This window comes from Mizuhopecten yessoensis, unplaced genomic scaffold, assembly GCF_002113885.1.
Source record: "Mizuhopecten yessoensis strain PY_sf001 unplaced genomic scaffold, ASM211388v2 scaffold4043, whole genome shotgun sequence".
Lineage (NCBI taxonomy): Eukaryota > Metazoa > Mollusca > Bivalvia > Pectinida > Pectinidae > Mizuhopecten > Mizuhopecten yessoensis.
This window is the reverse complement of record NW_018405347.1, coordinates 16,007-35,499: the sequence shown is the minus strand read 5'-3', so window position 1 is coordinate 35,499 and position 19,493 is coordinate 16,007. Positions and strand designations below refer to the sequence as shown.

Genomic DNA, 19,493 nt, shown 5'->3' with positions numbered 1-19,493 from the left:
GTTGACGATCAGTGGGACTGTTGACGATCAGTGGGACTGTTGACGATCAGTGGGACTGTTGACGATCAAGATAAAGCAGGGAACTGGTGTCCGCTGAAGGAAACTCATTGACTTAAATAATAGAAGGAAGTTCTGATTACTTTTAAAATGGGCTACAAAATATACGATACTGCTCCTGGTCAATAATCAGTTATTGAGATGATATTGTGAAAAGTGTGTTAGGAAATTAGGCTATCATTGAACAGGACATTCACTTTACAAATAGTTTACTCTTTCCATTTCAATAAGGGGAAAAAACGGACTTTTTAATGGGTTGACATGTGCAAGAAAATCTAATGGGTGGACATGTGTATGACTATCTAATGGGTTGACGAGTGTATGACTTTCTAATGGGGTTTATACATTTTTCCCTATCTGATGGGTTGACACGTGTTTTACTTTCTAATTTGGATGACACGTCTATGACTTTCTAATGGGTTGACACGTGTTTCACTATCTGGTGGGTTGACACGTTTTCACTATCTAATTGGTTGTCACGTGTTTCACTATATGATGGGTTGAGACATGTTTCACTATCTGATGGGTTGACACGTGTTTCACTGACTGATGGGTTGACACGTGTTTCACTATCTGATGAGCTGACACGTGTTTCGTTATCTGATTGGTTGACACTTGTTTCACTATCTCATGGGTTGGCACGTGTTTCACTATTCGATAGGTTGACACGTGTTTCACTATCTGATGGGTTGACACGTGTTTCACTATCTGATGGGTTGACACGTGTTTCACTATCTGATGGGTTGACACGTGTTTCACTATCTGATTGGTTGACACGTGTTTGACTATCTGATTGGTTGACACGTGTTTGACTATATGATGGGTTGACACGTGTTTCACTACCTGGTGAGTTGACACGTGTTTCACTGTCTGATGGGTTGACACGTGTTTCACTATCTGATGAGTTGACACGTGTTTCGTTATCTGATTGGTTGACACTTGTTTCACTATCTGATTGGTTGACACGTGTTTCACTATATGATGGGTTGACACGTGTTTGACTATCTGATGGGTTGACACGGGTTTGACTATCTGATTGGTTGACACGTGTTTCACTATCTGATGGGTTGACACGTGTTTCACTATCTGGTGGGTTGACACGTGTTTCACTATCTGATGGGTTGACATGTGTTTCACTTTCTGATGAGTTGACACGTGTTTCGTTATCTGATTGGTTGACACTTGTTTCACTATCTGATTGGTTGACACGTGTTTCACTATCTGATGGGTTGCCACGTGTTTGACTATCTGATTGGTTGACACGTGTTTCACTATATGATGGGTTGACACGTGTTTCACTATCTGGTGGGTTGACACGTGTTTCACTATCTGATTGGTTGACACGTGTTTCACTATCTGATGGGTTGCCACGTGTTTGACTATCTGATTGGTTGACACGGGTTTCACTATCTGATGGGTTGACACGTGTTTGACTATCTGATTGGTTGACACGTGTTTCACTATATGATGGGTTGACACGTGTTTCACTATCTGATGGGCCAACACATGTTTCACTATCTGATTGGTTGACACGTGTTTCACTATCTGATGGGTTGACACATGTTTCTATGTTTAAGGTGTTGATTTTAGAGTCAGAGGCGTCACGGTATATCGCAATACAGTTGTACCGCGATTGCTTGAGTTCGATTCGATTCGCGATACAATTTTTAGAGTTCCTTTAGGTAACGATTCCACCGTTGGTTAGGTCACTCGAGCTTTGCTTGAGTGTCCTATTCTAATCGCTTTCCGTCCGTCGGCGACGGTCGTCCGTCGTCCTTCGTGCGTAAACGTTTTACATTTTCAACTTCTTCAGAATCATCCTTGGTAGATGAGGCTACAAAATTGTAAAATTGGGATTCCTACCCCTACCCCTGGGGCCAGGGCAGGGCCCAAAAGGGAAAAATAACCAATATTTCAAAAACCTTTTTTCTCCAGACTCAGAGGTACTACAGTCATTTTCTCTGCATGGAAAGAAAGATCATCAGGGGCTTCACTTAAATTGTAAATTTCAGGACCCCCGAGTTATCCGTTCTACCTTGGGGAGGGGGTAAAATTTACTATAGTTTATATAGGGAAATAACACTTTTGGGTATATTTTGACACTTTTTGTAGGAAATTATTTTTACTTTGTGAGAATTATCATTGGAGGAAGATGGTTTCAAATTGTAAAATAGAGATTCCAACCCCAACCCATGGGACCAGGGCGGGACTCAAAAAGGAAAATTAACCAATATTTCAAAAATCTTCTCCTCCAGACTCAGAGGTACTACTGTCATTTTCTCTGCATGGAAAGAAAAACCATCAGGTTTTTTTTACTTAAATTGTAAATTTCAGGACCCCCGAACTGTCCGTTCTCCCTTGAGGAGGGGGTAAAGTTTACTAAAGTTTATATAGGGAAATAACACTTTTGGGTATATTTTGTCCATTTTCAGCAGAAAATTACTCAAACTTAGTTGGAATCATCTTTGGTGAATGAGTGTATTACATTGTAAAATTGGGATCCCTGCCGAGGGGCTAAAGCGGGGCCCCAAAGGGAACATTTACCAATATTTTAACATTCTTATCCTTTGATGACATGACAAGTATTGTATTTCACTTAGTTTACATGCTGATTTCCACATCACATCTAAACAAAAAAATAAAGCTACCAGTACCTATGATATAAATCAAGTGACCGCTAAGGCCCTTGGACCTCTTGTTTTGTATCAAAATACTTACAAGAATACTATTTCTGTTATAAAATGTATTAGGATGTGGCTACCATGTTACCTCAAAATAGCTTCAAATATGTAGAACTTTTTATACTATTTTATTGACTCAATGCTAATCTATATTTCAACTGATGATATATCTGGTCATTTATTTTCAGACTTGCATTACAATAGATGTTGAATTTTATTGATATGATATTATACTACATTGTACATGTAATATAAGTAACTTCGAATGGTCCAATACGAACGAGAGTATGCTGATAGGTAAGATAAGTGTTTAATGAATGCTGTTAGGATATATAGATCAATAAACTTTTATTAATAACACTAATTGGATATAGATGCATAACTGGGTGTAAAACCAAGAGTAACATGTAGGTGGCTATTTGAAGTCAAAAGCTTATATCTACACTCTGGGATTTATTTTTGTCTACCTTTTGAGCCACTGTACAGGGAAGGATCATTAGGAGCGGTAGAGATACCGAGGATGCCCAGTGATTAGACAAAAGTTGAAAGGAGGATCTTAACGGCTTGTGAAGAATCTCAATTCCAAGCTAATTGAGAAAATACACTCTATTCCTAGGAATTTCTGAATGAACGTTTGCCCGAGAATTCTAAGAATGTATTACCTCACATGTAAACAAACGTTCTGTCAGCCATAGGAAAACTAAACGTAGCAAGACAAGAGATACATAAGGACGAGAAATACACATAATTGTGTCAGTATTTCATTAGCACAAACCTAGTTACCATAGAACCTCCGTGTCAGCCTGTGTGTAATATGACGTTTCTATTGTATGTCAAGTGTGGTTAAATTATGACGTCACAATTAGGACAAATGTTAAGTGATAACGTTACAGACAACGTGGGTTTCTTGATAACAGGTTTTATTACTGGCATTGTTCTAGGTTTTGTTACTAGCCTCGGTCTTAGTTTCATTTTTCTTTACTTCCTGAACGATTTATTTACTGAACAGGCTTGAGGTTACATGTATGTTTCTTGCCTTGTTTTTGTTTACTGGCCCTGTTGTAGTTGTGACATTACTGGCCCTGTTGTAGTTGTGATATTCCTGGCCTTGTTGTAGTTGTGACGTTAATGGCCCTGTTGTAGTTGTGACGTTACTGGCCCTGTTGTAGTTGTGACATTACTGGCCCTGTTGTAGTTGTGACATTACTGGCCCTGTTGTAGTTGTGACATTAGTGGCGCTGTTGTAGTTGTGACATTACTGGCCCTGTTGTAGTTGTGACGTTACTGGCCCTTTTGTAGTTGTGACGTTACTGGCCCTGTTGTATTTATGACATTACTGGCCTAGGCCTGTTGTACATGTAGTTGTGACATTACTGGCCCTGTTGTAGTTGTGACATTACTGGCACTGTTGTAGTTGTGACGTTACTGGCCCTGTTGTAGTTGTGACATTACTCGCCCTGTTGTAGTTGTGACATTACTGGCCCTGTTATAGTTGTGACATTACTGGCCCTGTTGTACATGTAGTTGTGCCGTTACTGGCCCTGTTGTAGTTGTGACATTACTGGCCCTGTTGTAGTTGTGACATTACTGGCCCTGTTGTAGTTGTGACATTAATGGCTCTGTTGTAGTTGTGACATTACTGGCCCTGTTGTAGTTGTGACATTACTGGCCCTGTTCTAGTTGTGACATGTTTTCAGCACGGCTGTACGTAGGTCACGCTTTATCTATTTTGCCTGGTTCATGGTCTTGTTACCAATTAACACTGTAATTGTACAGAGAATCAGTTCGGTGATGTTCCTTATTTTACAGTAAATTAAACACACAAGGAAGCGTGTTATGGAGAGATACTGTATTGGCTGTGTGGCAGATCAATAGTTATGTACTAGTTACTAGGTACTTTTATTCAGCCAAGAATAGTCAATTGATATGCTAGTTTGATTGGGAAAACCCGGAAATAAATTAAAATCTTGGAAAATCCACCGATATTTTACTCATACTGATGTTTTTAAAGATATGAATGATTAATATCCGTCCAAATAAAAAGTGTATTTGTGACGTTACCACCTGTTACAGGAAGCCATATACTGATGTCGTTAGGTCTAATGTATAGAGAAAAGCGGTAATAGACGACAATTAAAATACAATGCATGACTTCCTCATTTTAATTTGGCAACATCTTGTTTGTTATTGCCTTTGTGTACTTTGAGCTAAATTTAAGCTTTGATGATGTATTAAGATAAATGTTATGGCATGTTTTGGACTAAATTCAACCTTGGTTAATTCTAAATCTGAATCATAATCACAGCAATTGTTATTTTTGTATGTTACAAATATTGTTGGGTGAGATATAAATCCTGTAATGTCGGTTTCCAGAAGAAAATCACTAGAAATACATAGTAAGTAAGCACTAATATAGACATGTATTGTTTAAGTCATAGTATATAGTCCTGTTCGAATTAATCAGTTGTACAAAAAGTAAGAAAAACATGTCCAACGGTTTCCGAAAATAGTACCGGACCTACTTGGTACTGTATATATACAGTTCACAGGGACCTGAGAATTTGTTACAGCTATATTTGGACCAAAACTCACTTTTTCAGAGTAATTTTACATGTTTTAGGGGTTTATATGGACTTTCGGTAAAAATGACACTCCAATGATCATATATAGGAGAAGTGAGGAAAGCTCTCGATATCGAAATGTCGACCACATCTAAATTTCTTGCATCATAAACAACATTTCTAATTGATCTACGAGAACGTTAGAACATTAGAAAGATGGGTACATTTTCTTTTAAAAACCGCCTGTGTGCACGTAAGACGTATTTTTCTTCAGCGGACATGAACTCCGTTTCCTCCAAAAACACACGTCTTTTCAGAGTTTCAAAGTTTTTCGCAGTCAGCCTGCCACATTTTTGAATATTAATGAGGTTGACGTCACCCACGTGCCGAAACATGCAGTGTTGGTTGGTTGGTTTAGCGAAAAATGGCTGCATTTCCAGCCAATCACATCACGGGTCTCGACACGGTCTTGATCTACTTAATACAACAGTTGTACTGGACCTACAATGCACTTTGTACTATAGCAGTACTGGACCTACATGGTACAACAGTAGTACTGGACCTACTTTGTACAACAGTAGTACTGGACCAACATGGTACAACAGTAGTACTGGACCTACTTGGTACAACAGTAGTACTGGACCTACTCGGTACTACAGTAGTACTGGACCAACATGGGACAACAGTAGTACTGGACCTTCTTTGTACAACAGGAGTACTGGACCTACTTTGTCCAACAGTAGTACTGGACCTCCATGGTACTACAGTAGTACTTGACCTACTTGGTACAACAGTCGTACTGGACCTACTTTGTACTACAGTAGTACTGGACCAACATGGAACAACAGTAGTACTGGACCTGCATGGTACTACAGTAGTACTGTACCTACTTGGTACTACAGTAGTCCTGGACCTACTTGGTACTACATTAGTACTGGACCTACTTGGTACTAGTAGTACTGGACCTACTTGGTACAACAGTAGTACTGGACCTACATGGTACAACAGTAGTACTGGACCTACTTGGTACAACAGTAGTACTGGACCTACTTGGTACTACAGTAGTACTGGGCCTACTTGGTACAACAGTAGTACTGGACCTACTTGGTACTACAGTAGTACTGGACCTACTTGGTACTACAGTAGTACTGGACCTACTTGGTACTACAGTAGTACTGGACCTACTTGGTACTACAGTAGTACTGGACCTACTTGGTACTACAGTAGTACTGGACCTACTTGGTACTACAGTAGTACTGGACCTACTTGGTACTACAGTAGTACTGGACCTACTTGGTACTACAGTAGTACTGGACCTACTTGGTACTACAGTAGTACTGGACCTACTTGGTACTACAGTAGTACTGGACCTACTTGGTACTACAGTAGTACTGGACCTACTTGGTACTACAGTAGTACTGGACCTACTTGGTACTACAGTAGTACTGGACCTACTTGGTACTACAGTAGTACTGGACCTACTTGGTACTACAGTAGTACTGGACCTACTTGGTACTACAGTAGTACTGGACCTACTTGGTACTACAGTAGTACTGGACCTACTTGGTACTACAGTAGTACTGGACCTACTTGGTACTACAGTAGTACTGGACCTACTTGGTACTACAGTAGTACTGGACCTACTTGGTACTACAGTAGTACTGGACCTACTTGGTACTACAGTAGTACTGGACCTACTTGGTACTACAGTAGTACTGGACCTACTTGGTACTACAGTAGTACTGGACCTACTTGGTACTACAGTAGTACTGGACCTACTTGGTACTACAGTAGTACTGGACCTACTTGGTACTACAGTAGTACTGGACCTACTTGGTACTACAGTAGTACTGGACCTACTTGGTACTACAGTAGTACTGGACCTACTTGGTACTACAGTAGTACTGGACCTACTTGGTACTACAGTAGTACTGGACCTACTTGGTACTACAGTAGTACTGGACCTACTTGGTACTACAGTAGTACTGGACCTACTTGGTACTACAGTAGTACTGGACCTACTTGGTACTACAGTAGTACTGGACCTACTTGGTACTACAGTAGTACTGGACCTACTTGGTACTACAGTAGTACTGGACCTACTTGGTACTACAGTAGTACTGGACCTACTTGGTACTACAGTAGTACTGGACCTACTTGGTACTACAGTAGTACTGGACCTACTTGGTACTACAGTAGTACTGGACCTACTTGGTACTACAGTAGTACTGGACCTACTTGGTACTACAGTAGTACTGGACCTACTTGGTACTACAGTAGTACTGGACCTACTTGGTACTACAGTAGTACTGGACCTACTTGGTACTACAGTAGTACTGGACCTACTTGGTACTACAGTAGTACTGGACCTACTTGGTACTACAGTAGTACTGGACCTACTTGGTACTACAGTAGTACTGGACCTACTTGGTACTACAGTAGTACTGGACCTACTTGGTACTACAGTAGTACTGGACCTACTTGGTACTACAGTAGTACTGGACCTACTTGGTACTACAGTAGTACTGGACCTACTTGGTACTACAGTAGTACTGGACCTACTTGGTACTACAGTAGTACTGGACCTACTTGGTACTACAGTAGTACTGGACCTACTTGGTACTACAGTAGTACTGGACCTACTTGGTACTACAGTAGTACTGGACCTACTTGGTACTACAGTAGTACTGGACCTACTTGGTACTACAGTAGTACTGGACCTACTTGGTACTACAGTAGTACTGGACCTACTTGGTACTACAGTAGTACTGGACCTACTTGGTACTACAGTAGTACTGGACCTACTTGGTACTACAGTAGTACTGGACCTACTTGGTACTACAGTAGTACTGGACCTACTTGGTACTACAGTAGTACTGGACCTACTTGGTACTACAGTAGTACTGGACCTACTTGGTACTACAGTAGTACTGGACCTACTTGGTACTACAGTAGTACTGGACCTACTTGGTACTACAGTAGTACTGGACCTACTTGGTACTACAGTAGTACTGGACCTACTTGGTACTACAGTAGTACTGGACCTACTTGGTACTACAGTAGTACTGGACCTACTTGGTACTACAGTAGTACTGGACCTACTTGGTACAACAGTAGTACTGGACCTACTTGGTACTACAGTAGTACTGGACCTACTTGGTACTACAGTAGTACTGGACCTACTTGGTACTACAGTAGTACTGGACCTACTTGGTACTACAGTAGTACTGGACCTACTTGGTACTACAGTAGTACTGGACCTACTTGGTACTACAGTAGTACTGGACCTACTTGGTACTACAGTAGTACTGGACCTACTTGGTACTACAGTAGTACTGGACCTACTTGGTACTACAGTAGTACTGGACCTACTTGGTACTACAGTAGTACTGGACCTACTTGGTACTACAGTAGTACTGGACCTACTTGGTACTACAGTAGTACTGGACCTACTTGGTACTACAGTAGTACTGGACCTACTTGGTACTACAGTAGTACTGGACCTACTTGGTACTACAGTAGTACTGGACCTACTTGGTACTACAGTAGTACTGGACCTACTTGGTACTACAGTAGTACTGGACCTACTTGGTACTACAGTAGTACTGGACCTACTTGGTACTACAGTAGTACTGGACCTACTTGGTACTACAGTAGTACTGGACCTACTTGGTACTACAGTAGTACTGGACCTACTTGGTACTACAGTAGTACTGGACCTACTTGGTACTACAGTAGTACTGGACCTACTTGGTACTACAGTAGTACTGGACCTACTTGGTACTACAGTAGTACTGGACCTACTTGGTACTACAGTAGTACTGGACCTACTTGGTACTACAGTAGTACTGGACCTACTTGGTACTACAGTAGTACTGGACCTACTTGGTACTACAGTAGTACTGGACCTACTTGGTACTACAGTAGTACTGGACCTACTTGGTACTACAGTAGTACTGGACCTACTTGGTACTACAGTAGTACTGGACCTACTTGGTACTACAGTAGTACTGGACCTACTTGGTACTACAGTAGTACTGGACCTACTTGGTACTACAGTAGTACTGGACCTACTTGGTACTACAGTAGTACTGGACCTACTTGGTACTACAGTAGTACTGGACCTACTTGGTACTACAGTAGTACTGGACCTACTTGGTACTACAGTAGTACTGGACCTACTTGGTACTACAGTAGTACTGGACCTACTTGGTACTACAGTAGTACTGGACCTACTTGGTACTACAGTAGTACTGGACCTACTTGGTACTACAGTAGTACTGGACCTACTTGGTACTACAGTAGTACTGGACCTACTTGGTACTACAGTAGTACTGGACCTACTTGGTACTACAGTAGTACTGGACCTACTTGGTACTACAGTAGTACTGGACCTACTTGGTACTACAGTAGTACTGGACCTACTTGGTACTACAGTAGTACTGGACCTACTTGGTACTACAGTAGTACTGGACCTACTTGGTACAACAGTAGTACTGGACCTACTTGGTACTACAGTAGTACTGGACCTACTTGGTACTACAGTAGTACTGGACCTACTTGGTACTACAGTAGTACTGGACCTACTTGGTACTACAGTAGTACTGGACCTACTTGGTACTACAGTAGTACTGGACCTACTTGGTACTACAGTAGTACTGGACCTACTTGGTACTACAGTAGTACTGGACCTACTTGGTACTACAGTAGTACTGGACCTACTTGGTACTACAGTAGTACTGGACCTACTTGGTACTACAGTAGTACTGGACCTACTTGGTACTACAGTAGTACTGGACCTACTTGGTACTACAGTAGTACTGGACCTACTTGGTACTACAGTAGTACTGGACCTACTTGGTACTACAGTAGTACTGGACCTACTTGGTACTACAGTAGTACTGGACCTACTTGGTACTACAGTAGTACTGGACCTACTTGGTACTACAGTAGTACTGGACCTACTTGGTACTACAGTAGTACTGGACCTACTTGGTACTACAGTAGTACTGGACCTACTTGGTACTACAGTAGTACTGGACCTACTTGGTACTACAGTAGTACTGGACCTACTTGGTACTACAGTAGTACTGGACCTACTTGGTACTACAGTAGTACTGGACCTACTTGGTACTACAGTAGTACTGGACCTACTTGGTACTACAGTAGTACTGGACCTACTTGGTACTACAGTAGTACTGGACCTACTTGGTACTACAGTAGTACTGGACCTACTTGGTACTACAGTAGTACTGGACCTACTTGGTACTACAGTAGTACTGGACCTACTTGGTACTACAGTAGTACTGGACCTACTTGGTACTACAGTAGTACTGGACCTACTTGGTACTACAGTAGTACTGGACCTACTTGGTACTACAGTAGTACTGGACCTACTTGGTACTACAGTAGTACTGGACCTACTTGGTACTACAGTAGTACTGGACCTACTTGGTACTACAGTAGTACTGGACCTACTTGGTACTACAGTAGTACTGGACCTACTTGGTACTACAGTAGTACTGGACCTACTTGGTACTACAGTAGTACTGGACCTACTTGGTACTACAGTAGTACTGGACCTACTTGGTACTACAGTAGTACTGGACCTACTTGGTACTACAGTAGTACTGGACCTACTTGGTACTACAGTAGTACTGGACCTACTTGGTACTACAGTAGTACTGGACCTACTTGGTACTACAGTAGTACTGGACCTACTTGGTACTACAGTAGTACTGGACCTACTTGGTACTACAGTAGTACTGGACCTACTTGGTACTACAGTAGTACTGGACCTACTTGGTACTACAGTAGTACTGGACCTACTTGGTACAACAGTAGTACTGGACCTACTTGGTACTACAGTAGTACTGGACCTACTTGGTACAACAGTAGTACTGGACCTACTTGGTACTACAGTAGTACTGGACCTACTTGGTACTACAGTAGTACTGGACCTACTTGGTACTACAGTAGTACTGGACCTACTTGGTACTACAGTAGTACTGGACCTACTTGGTACTACAGTAGTACTGGACCTACTTGGTACTACAGTAGTACTGGACCTACTTGGTACTACAGTAGTACTGGACCTACTTGGTACTACAGTAGTACTGGACCTACTTGGTACTACAGTAGTACTGGACCTACTTGGTACTACAGTAGTACTGGACCTACTTGGTACTACAGTAGTACTGGACCTACTTGGTACTACAGTAGTACTGGACCTACTTGGTACTACAGTAGTACTGGACCTACTTGGTACTACAGTAGTACTGGACCTACTTGGTACTACAGTAGTACTGGACCTACTTGGTACTACAGTAGTACTGGACCTACTTGGTACTACAGTAGTACTGGACCTACTTGGTACTACAGTAGTACTGGACCTACTTGGTACTACAGTAGTACTGGACCTACTTGGTACTACAGTAGTACTGGACCTACTTGGTACAACAGTAGTACTGGACCTACTTGGTACTACAGTAGTACTGGACCTACTTGGTACTACAGTAGTACTGGACCTACTTGGTACTACAGTAGTACTGGACCTACTTGGTACTACAGTAGTACTGGACCTACTTGGTACTACAGTAGTACTGGACCTACTTGGTACTACAGTAGTACTGGACCTACTTGGTACTACAGTAGTACTGGACCTACTTGGTACTACAGTAGTACTGGACCTACTTGGTACTACAGTAGTACTGGACCTACTTGGTACTACAGTAGTACTGGACCTACTTGGTACTACAGTAGTACTGGACCTACTTGGTACTACAGTAGTACTGGACCTACTTGGTACTACAGTAGTACTGGACCTACTTGGTACTACAGTAGTACTGGACCTACTTGGTACTACAGTAGTACTGGACCTACTTGGTACTACAGTAGTACTGGACCTACTTGGTACTACAGTAGTACTGGACCTACTTGGTACTACAGTAGTACTGGACCTACTTGGTACTACAGTAGTACTGGACCTACTTGGTACTACAGTAGTACTGGACCTACTTGGTACTACAGTAGTACTGGACCTACTTGGTACTACAGTAGTACTGGACCTACTTGGTACTACAGTAGTACTGGACCTACTTGGTACTACAGTAGTACTGGACCTACTTGGTACTACAGTAGTACTGGACCTACTTGGTACTACAGTAGTACTGGACCTACTTGGTACTACAGTAGTACTGGACCTACTTGGTACTACAGTAGTACTGGACCTACTTGGTACTACAGTAGTACTGGACCTACTTGGTACTACAGTAGTACTGGACCTACTTGGTACTACAGTAGTACTGGACCTACTTGGTACTACAGTAGTACTGGACCTACTTGGTACTACAGTAGTACTGGACCTACTTGGTACTACAGTAGTACTGGACCTACTTGGTACTACAGTAGTACTGGACCTACTTGGTACTACAGTAGTACTGGACCTACTTGGTACTACAGTAGTACTGGACCTACTTGGTACTACAGTAGTACTGGACCTACTTGGTACTACAGTAGTACTGGACCTACTTGGTACTACAGTAGTACTGGACCTACTTGGTACTACAGTAGTACTGGACCTACTTGGTACTACAGTAGTACTGGACCTACTTGGTACTACAGTAGTACTGGACCTACTTGGTACTACAGTAGTACTGGACCTACTTGGTACTACAGTAGTACTGGACCTACTTGGTACTACAGTAGTACTGGACCTACTTGGTACTACAGTAGTACTGGACCTACTTGGTACTACAGTAGTACTGGACCTACTTGGTACTACAGTAGTACTGGACCTACTTGGTACTACAGTAGTACTGGACCTACTTGGTACTACAGTAGTACTGGACCTACTTGGTACTACAGTAGTACTGGACCTACTTGGTACTACAGTAGTACTGGACCTACTTGGTACTACAGTAGTACTGGACCTACTTGGTACTACAGTAGTACTGGACCTACTTGGTACTACAGTAGTACTGGACCTACTTGGTACTACAGTAGTACTGGACCTACTTGGTACTACAGTAGTACTGGACCTACTTGGTACTACAGTAGTACTGGACCTACTTGGTACTACAGTAGTACTGGACCTACTTGGTACTACAGTAGTACTGGACCTACTTGGTACTACAGTAGTACTGGACCTACTTGGTACTACAGTAGTACTGGACCTACTTGGTACTACAGTAGTACTGGACCTACTTGGTACTACAGTAGTACTGGACCTACTTGGTACTACAGTAGTACTGGACCTACTTGGTACTACAGTAGTACTGGACCTACTTGGTACTACAGTAGTACTGGACCTACTTGGTACTACAGTAGTACTGGACCTACTTGGTACTACAGTAGTACTGGACCTACTTGGTACTACAGTAGTACTGGACCTACTTGGTACTACAGTAGTACTGGACCTACTTGGTACTACAGTAGTACTGGACCTACTTGGTACTACAGTAGTACTGGACCTACTTGGTACTACAGTAGTACTGGACCTACTTGGTACTACAGTAGTACTGGACCTACTTGGTACTACAGTAGTACTGGACCTACTTGGTACTACAGTAGTACTGGACCTACTTGGTACTACAGTAGTACTGGACCTACTTGGTACTACAGTAGTACTGGACCTACTTGGTACTACAGTAGTACTGGACCTACTTGGTACTACAGTAGTACTGGACCTACTTGGTACTACAGTAGTACTGGACCTACTTGGTACTACAGTAGTACTGGACCTACTTGGTACTACAGTAGTACTGGACCTACTTGGTACTACAGTAGTACTGGACCTACTTGGTACTACAGTAGTACTGGACCTACTTGGTACTACAGTAGTACTGGACCTACTTGGTACTACAGTAGTACTGGACCTACTTGGTACTACAGTAGTACTGGACCTACTTGGTACTACAGTAGTACTGGACCTACTTGGTACTACAGTAGTACTGGACCTACTTGGTACTACAGTAGTACTGGACCTACTTGGTACTACAGTAGTACTGGACCTACTTGGTACTACAGTAGTACTGGACCTACTTGGTACTACAGTAGTACTGGACCTACTTGGTACTACAGTAGTACTGGACCTACTTGGTACTACAGTAGTACTGGACCTACTTGGTACTACAGTAGTACTGGACCTACTTGGTACTACAGTAGTACTGGACCTACTTGGTACTACAGTAGTACTGGACCTACTTGGTACTACAGTAGTACTGGACCTACTTGGTACTACAGTAGTACTGGACCTACTTGGTACTACAGTAGTACTGGACCTACTTGGTACTACAGTAGTACTGGACCTACTTGGTACTACAGTAGTACTGGACCTACTTGGTACTACAGTAGTACTGGACCTACTTGGTACTACAGTAGTACTGGACCTACTTGGTACTACAGTAGTACTGGACCTACTTGGTACTACAGTAGTACTGGACCTACTTGGTACTACAGTAGTACTGGACCTACTTGGTACTACAGTAGTACTGGACCTACTTGGTACTACAGTAGTACTGGACCTACTTGGTACTACAGTAGTACTGGACCTACTTGGTACTACAGTAGTACTGGACCTACTTGGTACTACAGTAGTACTGGACCTACTTGGTACTACAGTAGTACTGGACCTACTTGGTACTACAGTAGTACTGGACCTACTTGGTACTACAGTAGTACTGGACCTACTTGGTACTACAGTAGTACTGGACCTACTTGGTACTACAGTAGTACTGGACCTACTTGGTACTACAGTAGTACTGGACCTACTTGGTACTACAGTAGTACTGGACCTACTTGGTACTACAGTAGTACTGGACCTACTTGGTACTACAGTAGTACTGGACCTACTTGGTACTACAGTAGTACTGGACCTACTTGGTACTACAGTAGTACTGGACCTACTTGGTACTACAGTAGTACTGGACCTACTTGGTACTACAGTAGTACTGGACCTACTTGGTACTACAGTAGTACTGGACCTACTTGGTACTACAGTAGTACTGGACCTACTTGGTACTACAGTAGTACTGGACCTACTTGGTACTACAGTAGTACTGGACCTACTTGGTACTACAGTAGTACTGGACCTACTTGGTACTACAGTAGTACTGGACCTACTTGGTACTACAGTAGTACTGGACCTACTTGGTACTACAGTAGTACTGGACCTACTTGGTACTACAGTAGTACTGGACCTACTTGGTACTACAGTAGTACTGGACCTACTTGGTACTACAGTAGTACTGGACCTACTTGGTACTACAGTAGTACTGGACCTACTTGGTACTACAGTAGTACTGGACCTACTTGGTACTACAGTAGTACTGGACCTACTTGGTACTACAGTAGTACTGGACCTACTTGGTACTACAGTAGTACTGGACCTACTTGGTACTACAGTAGTACTGGACCTACTTGGTACTACAGTAGTACTGGACCTACTTGGTACTACAGTAGTACTGGACCTACTTGGTACTACAGTAGTACTGGACCTACTTGGTACTACAGTAGTACTGGACCTACTTGGTACTACAGTAGTACTGGACCTACTTGGTACTACAGTAGTACTGGACCTACTTGGTACTACAGTAGTACTGGACCTACTTGGTACTACAGTAGTACTGGACCTACTTGGTACTACAGTAGTACTGGACCTACTTGGTACTACAGTAGTACTGGACCTACTTGGTACTACAGTAGTACTGGACCTACTTGGTACTACAGTAGTACTGGACCTACTTGGTACTACAGTAGTACTGGACCTACTTGGTACTACAGTAGTACTGGACCTACTTGGTACTACAGTAGTACTGGACCTACTTGGTACTACAGTAGTACTGGACCTACTTGGTACTACAGTAGTACTGGACCTACTTGGTACTACAGTAGTACTGGACCTACATGGTACAACAGTAGTACTGGACCTACTAGGTACTACAGTAATACTGGACCTACTTGGTACAACAGTAATACTGGACCTACTTGGTACAACAGTAGTACTGGACCTACTAGGTACAACAGTAGTACTGGACCTACTTGGTACAACAGTAGTACTGGACCTACTTGGTACTACAGTAGTACTAGACCTACTTGGTACTACAGTAGTACTGGACCTACTTGGCACAACAGTAGTACTGGACCTACTTGGTACTACAGTAGTACTGGACCTACTTGGTACTACAGTAGTACTGGACCTACTTGGTACTACAGTAGTACTGGACATACTAGGTACAACAGTAGTACTGGACCTACTAGGTACAACAGTAGTACTGGACCTGCTTGGCGCTACAGTAGTACTGGACCTACTTGGTAATACAATTGAGTACTGTAGTAGAACGACAACAATGTGTAGGTTATCATGTTAACAAATCAGCACATTTTCCATGGCTAAAGTTCTCATTGTTTATGCAGACGATGACCTGTTTTATTTTTTCCCGGTGAATGGTGATACAGTTAAACTAGCGTGTGTAGTCAGTTTTTGTTATATTAATATGTATATATGCAGTCAATCAGTACAAATACATCCAAGCGACTGCAACACAAGTATCATACTGTAGCCCACTCATATCATACTGTAGACACCACTCCTATCGTACTGTAGACACCACTAATATCATACTGTAGACACCACTCGTATCATATTGTAGACACCACTCCTATCGTACTGTAGACACCACTAATATCATACCGTAGACACCACTCCTATATTTCTACTGTAGACACCACTCATATGGTACTGTAGACACCACTCCTATCGTACTGTAGAGACCACTCGTATCATACCGTAGACACCACTCGTATCATACTGTAGACACCACTCGTATCATACTGTAGACACCATTCCTATATTTCTACTGTAAACACAACTCCTATATTACATGTTCTACAGTAGACACCACTCCTATAATACTACTGTAGACACTACTCATATATTACTACTGTAGACATCACTCGTATCATACTGTAGACACCACTCGTATCATACTGTAGACACCACTCGTATCATACTGTAGACACCACTCGTATCATACTGTAGACACCACTCGTATCGTACTGTATACACCACTCGTATCATACTGTAGAGACCACTCCTATCAAACTGTAGACACCACTCCTATATTTCTACTGTAGACACCACTCGTATCATACTGTAGACCCCACTCCTATAATACTACTGTAGACACCACTCGTATATTACTATTCTAGACACCACTCGTATCATACTGTAGACACAACTCGTATCGTACTGTAGACACCACTCGTATCATATTGTAGACACCACTCGTATCATACTGTAGACACCACTCCTATCATACTGTAGACAGCACTCCTATATTTCTACTGTAGACACACTCGTATTAAACTGTAGACACCACTCGCATCAAACTGTAGACACCACTCGTATCATACTGTAGACACCACTAGTATCATACTGTAAACCCCACTCGTATATTAATGTAGACACCACTCGTATCATACTGTAGATACCACTCCTGTATTACTACTGTAGACACCACTCGTATCAAACTGTAGACACCACTCCTATCATACTGTCGACACCACTCCTATCATACTGTAGACACCACTCCTATATTTCTACTGTAGACCCCAATCGTATCATGCTGTAGACACGNACTCCTATATTTCTACTGTAGACACCACTCGTATCATACTGTAGACACCACTCGTATCATACTGTAGACACCACTCCTATATTTCTACTGTTGACACCATTCGTATCATACTGTAGACACCACTCCTATAATACGACTGTAGACACCACTCCTATACTGGACCTACTTGGTACTACCGTATCATGCTGTAGACACGACTCATATCATACTGTAGACACCACTCCTACCATACTGTAGACACCACTCGTATCATACTCTAGACACCACTCCTATCATACTGCAGACACCACTCCTATATTTCTACTGTTGACACCATTCGTATCATACTGTAGACACCACTCGTATCATACTCTAGACACCACTCCTATCATACTGTAGACACCACTCCTATATTTCTACTGTAGACACCACTCCTATAATACTGTAGACACCACTCCTATAATACGACTGTAGACACCACTCCTATCATACTGTAGACACAACTCCTATCGTACTGTAGACACCACTCGTATCATACTGTAGACACCACTCCTATATTACTACTGTAGACACCACTCCTATCATACTGAAGACACCACTCGTATCATACTGTAGACACAACTCCTATCGTACTGTAGACACCACTCGTAGCATACTGTAGACACCAGTCATATCATACTGTTGACGCCACTCCTATAATACGACTGTAGACACCACTCCTATATTACTACTGTAGACACCACTCCAATCGTTCTGTAGACGCCACTCGTAGCATACTGTAGACACCAGTCATAGCATACTGTTGACACCACTCCTATAATACGACTGTAGACACCACTCCTATAATACTATAATAATGTTCAACTATGCTACAGACCAACACTTTATACTCATTTATGCTACAGACCACCACTTTATGTTCAAGTATGCTACACACCACCACTTTATGTATGTTCATTTACGCTACAGACCACCACTTTATGTTCAAGTATGCTACACACCACCACTTTATGTTCATTTATGCTACAGAACACCACTTTATGTTCAAGTATGCTACCCACCACCACTTTATGTTCATTTATGCTACAGAACACCGCTTTATGTTCAAGTATGCTACACACCACCACTTTATGTTCAACTATGCTACAAAACACCATTTGATGTTCATTAATGCTACAGAACACCACTTTATGTTCATTTATGTTACAGACCACCACTTTATGTTCAACTATACTACAGACCACCACTCAATGTTCAACTAAGCTACAGACCACCACTCAATGTTCAGCTATGCTACAGACCACCACTTTATGTTCAACTATGCTACAGACCACCACATAATGTTCATTAATGCAACAGAACACCACTTTATGTTCATTTATGCTACAGACCCCCACTTTATGTTCAACTATACTACAGACCACCACTCAATGTTCAGCTATGCTACAGACCCCCACTCAATGTTCAACTATGCTACATACCACCACTCAATGTTCAACTATGCTACAGACCCCTATTCAATGTTCAACTATGCTACAGACTACCACTCAATGTTCAACTATGCTACAGACCCCCAC

At 42.2% G+C, this 19,493-nt stretch overlaps 1 protein-coding gene across 1 annotated transcript; it reads right to left on the bottom strand.

The window, feature by feature from the left end:
* Positions 1-685: 685 nt before the first annotated feature.
* Positions 686-1,602, bottom strand: LOC110448476 (lisH domain-containing protein C1711.05-like; the record flags this gene model as incomplete). The annotated part of the gene is made up of 1 exon (XM_021494737.1): positions 686-1,602. A coding segment is annotated over one exon (917 nt), but the record flags the coding sequence as incomplete, so codon positions are not given.
* Between the last annotated feature and the right edge of the window lie 17,891 nt (positions 1,603-19,493).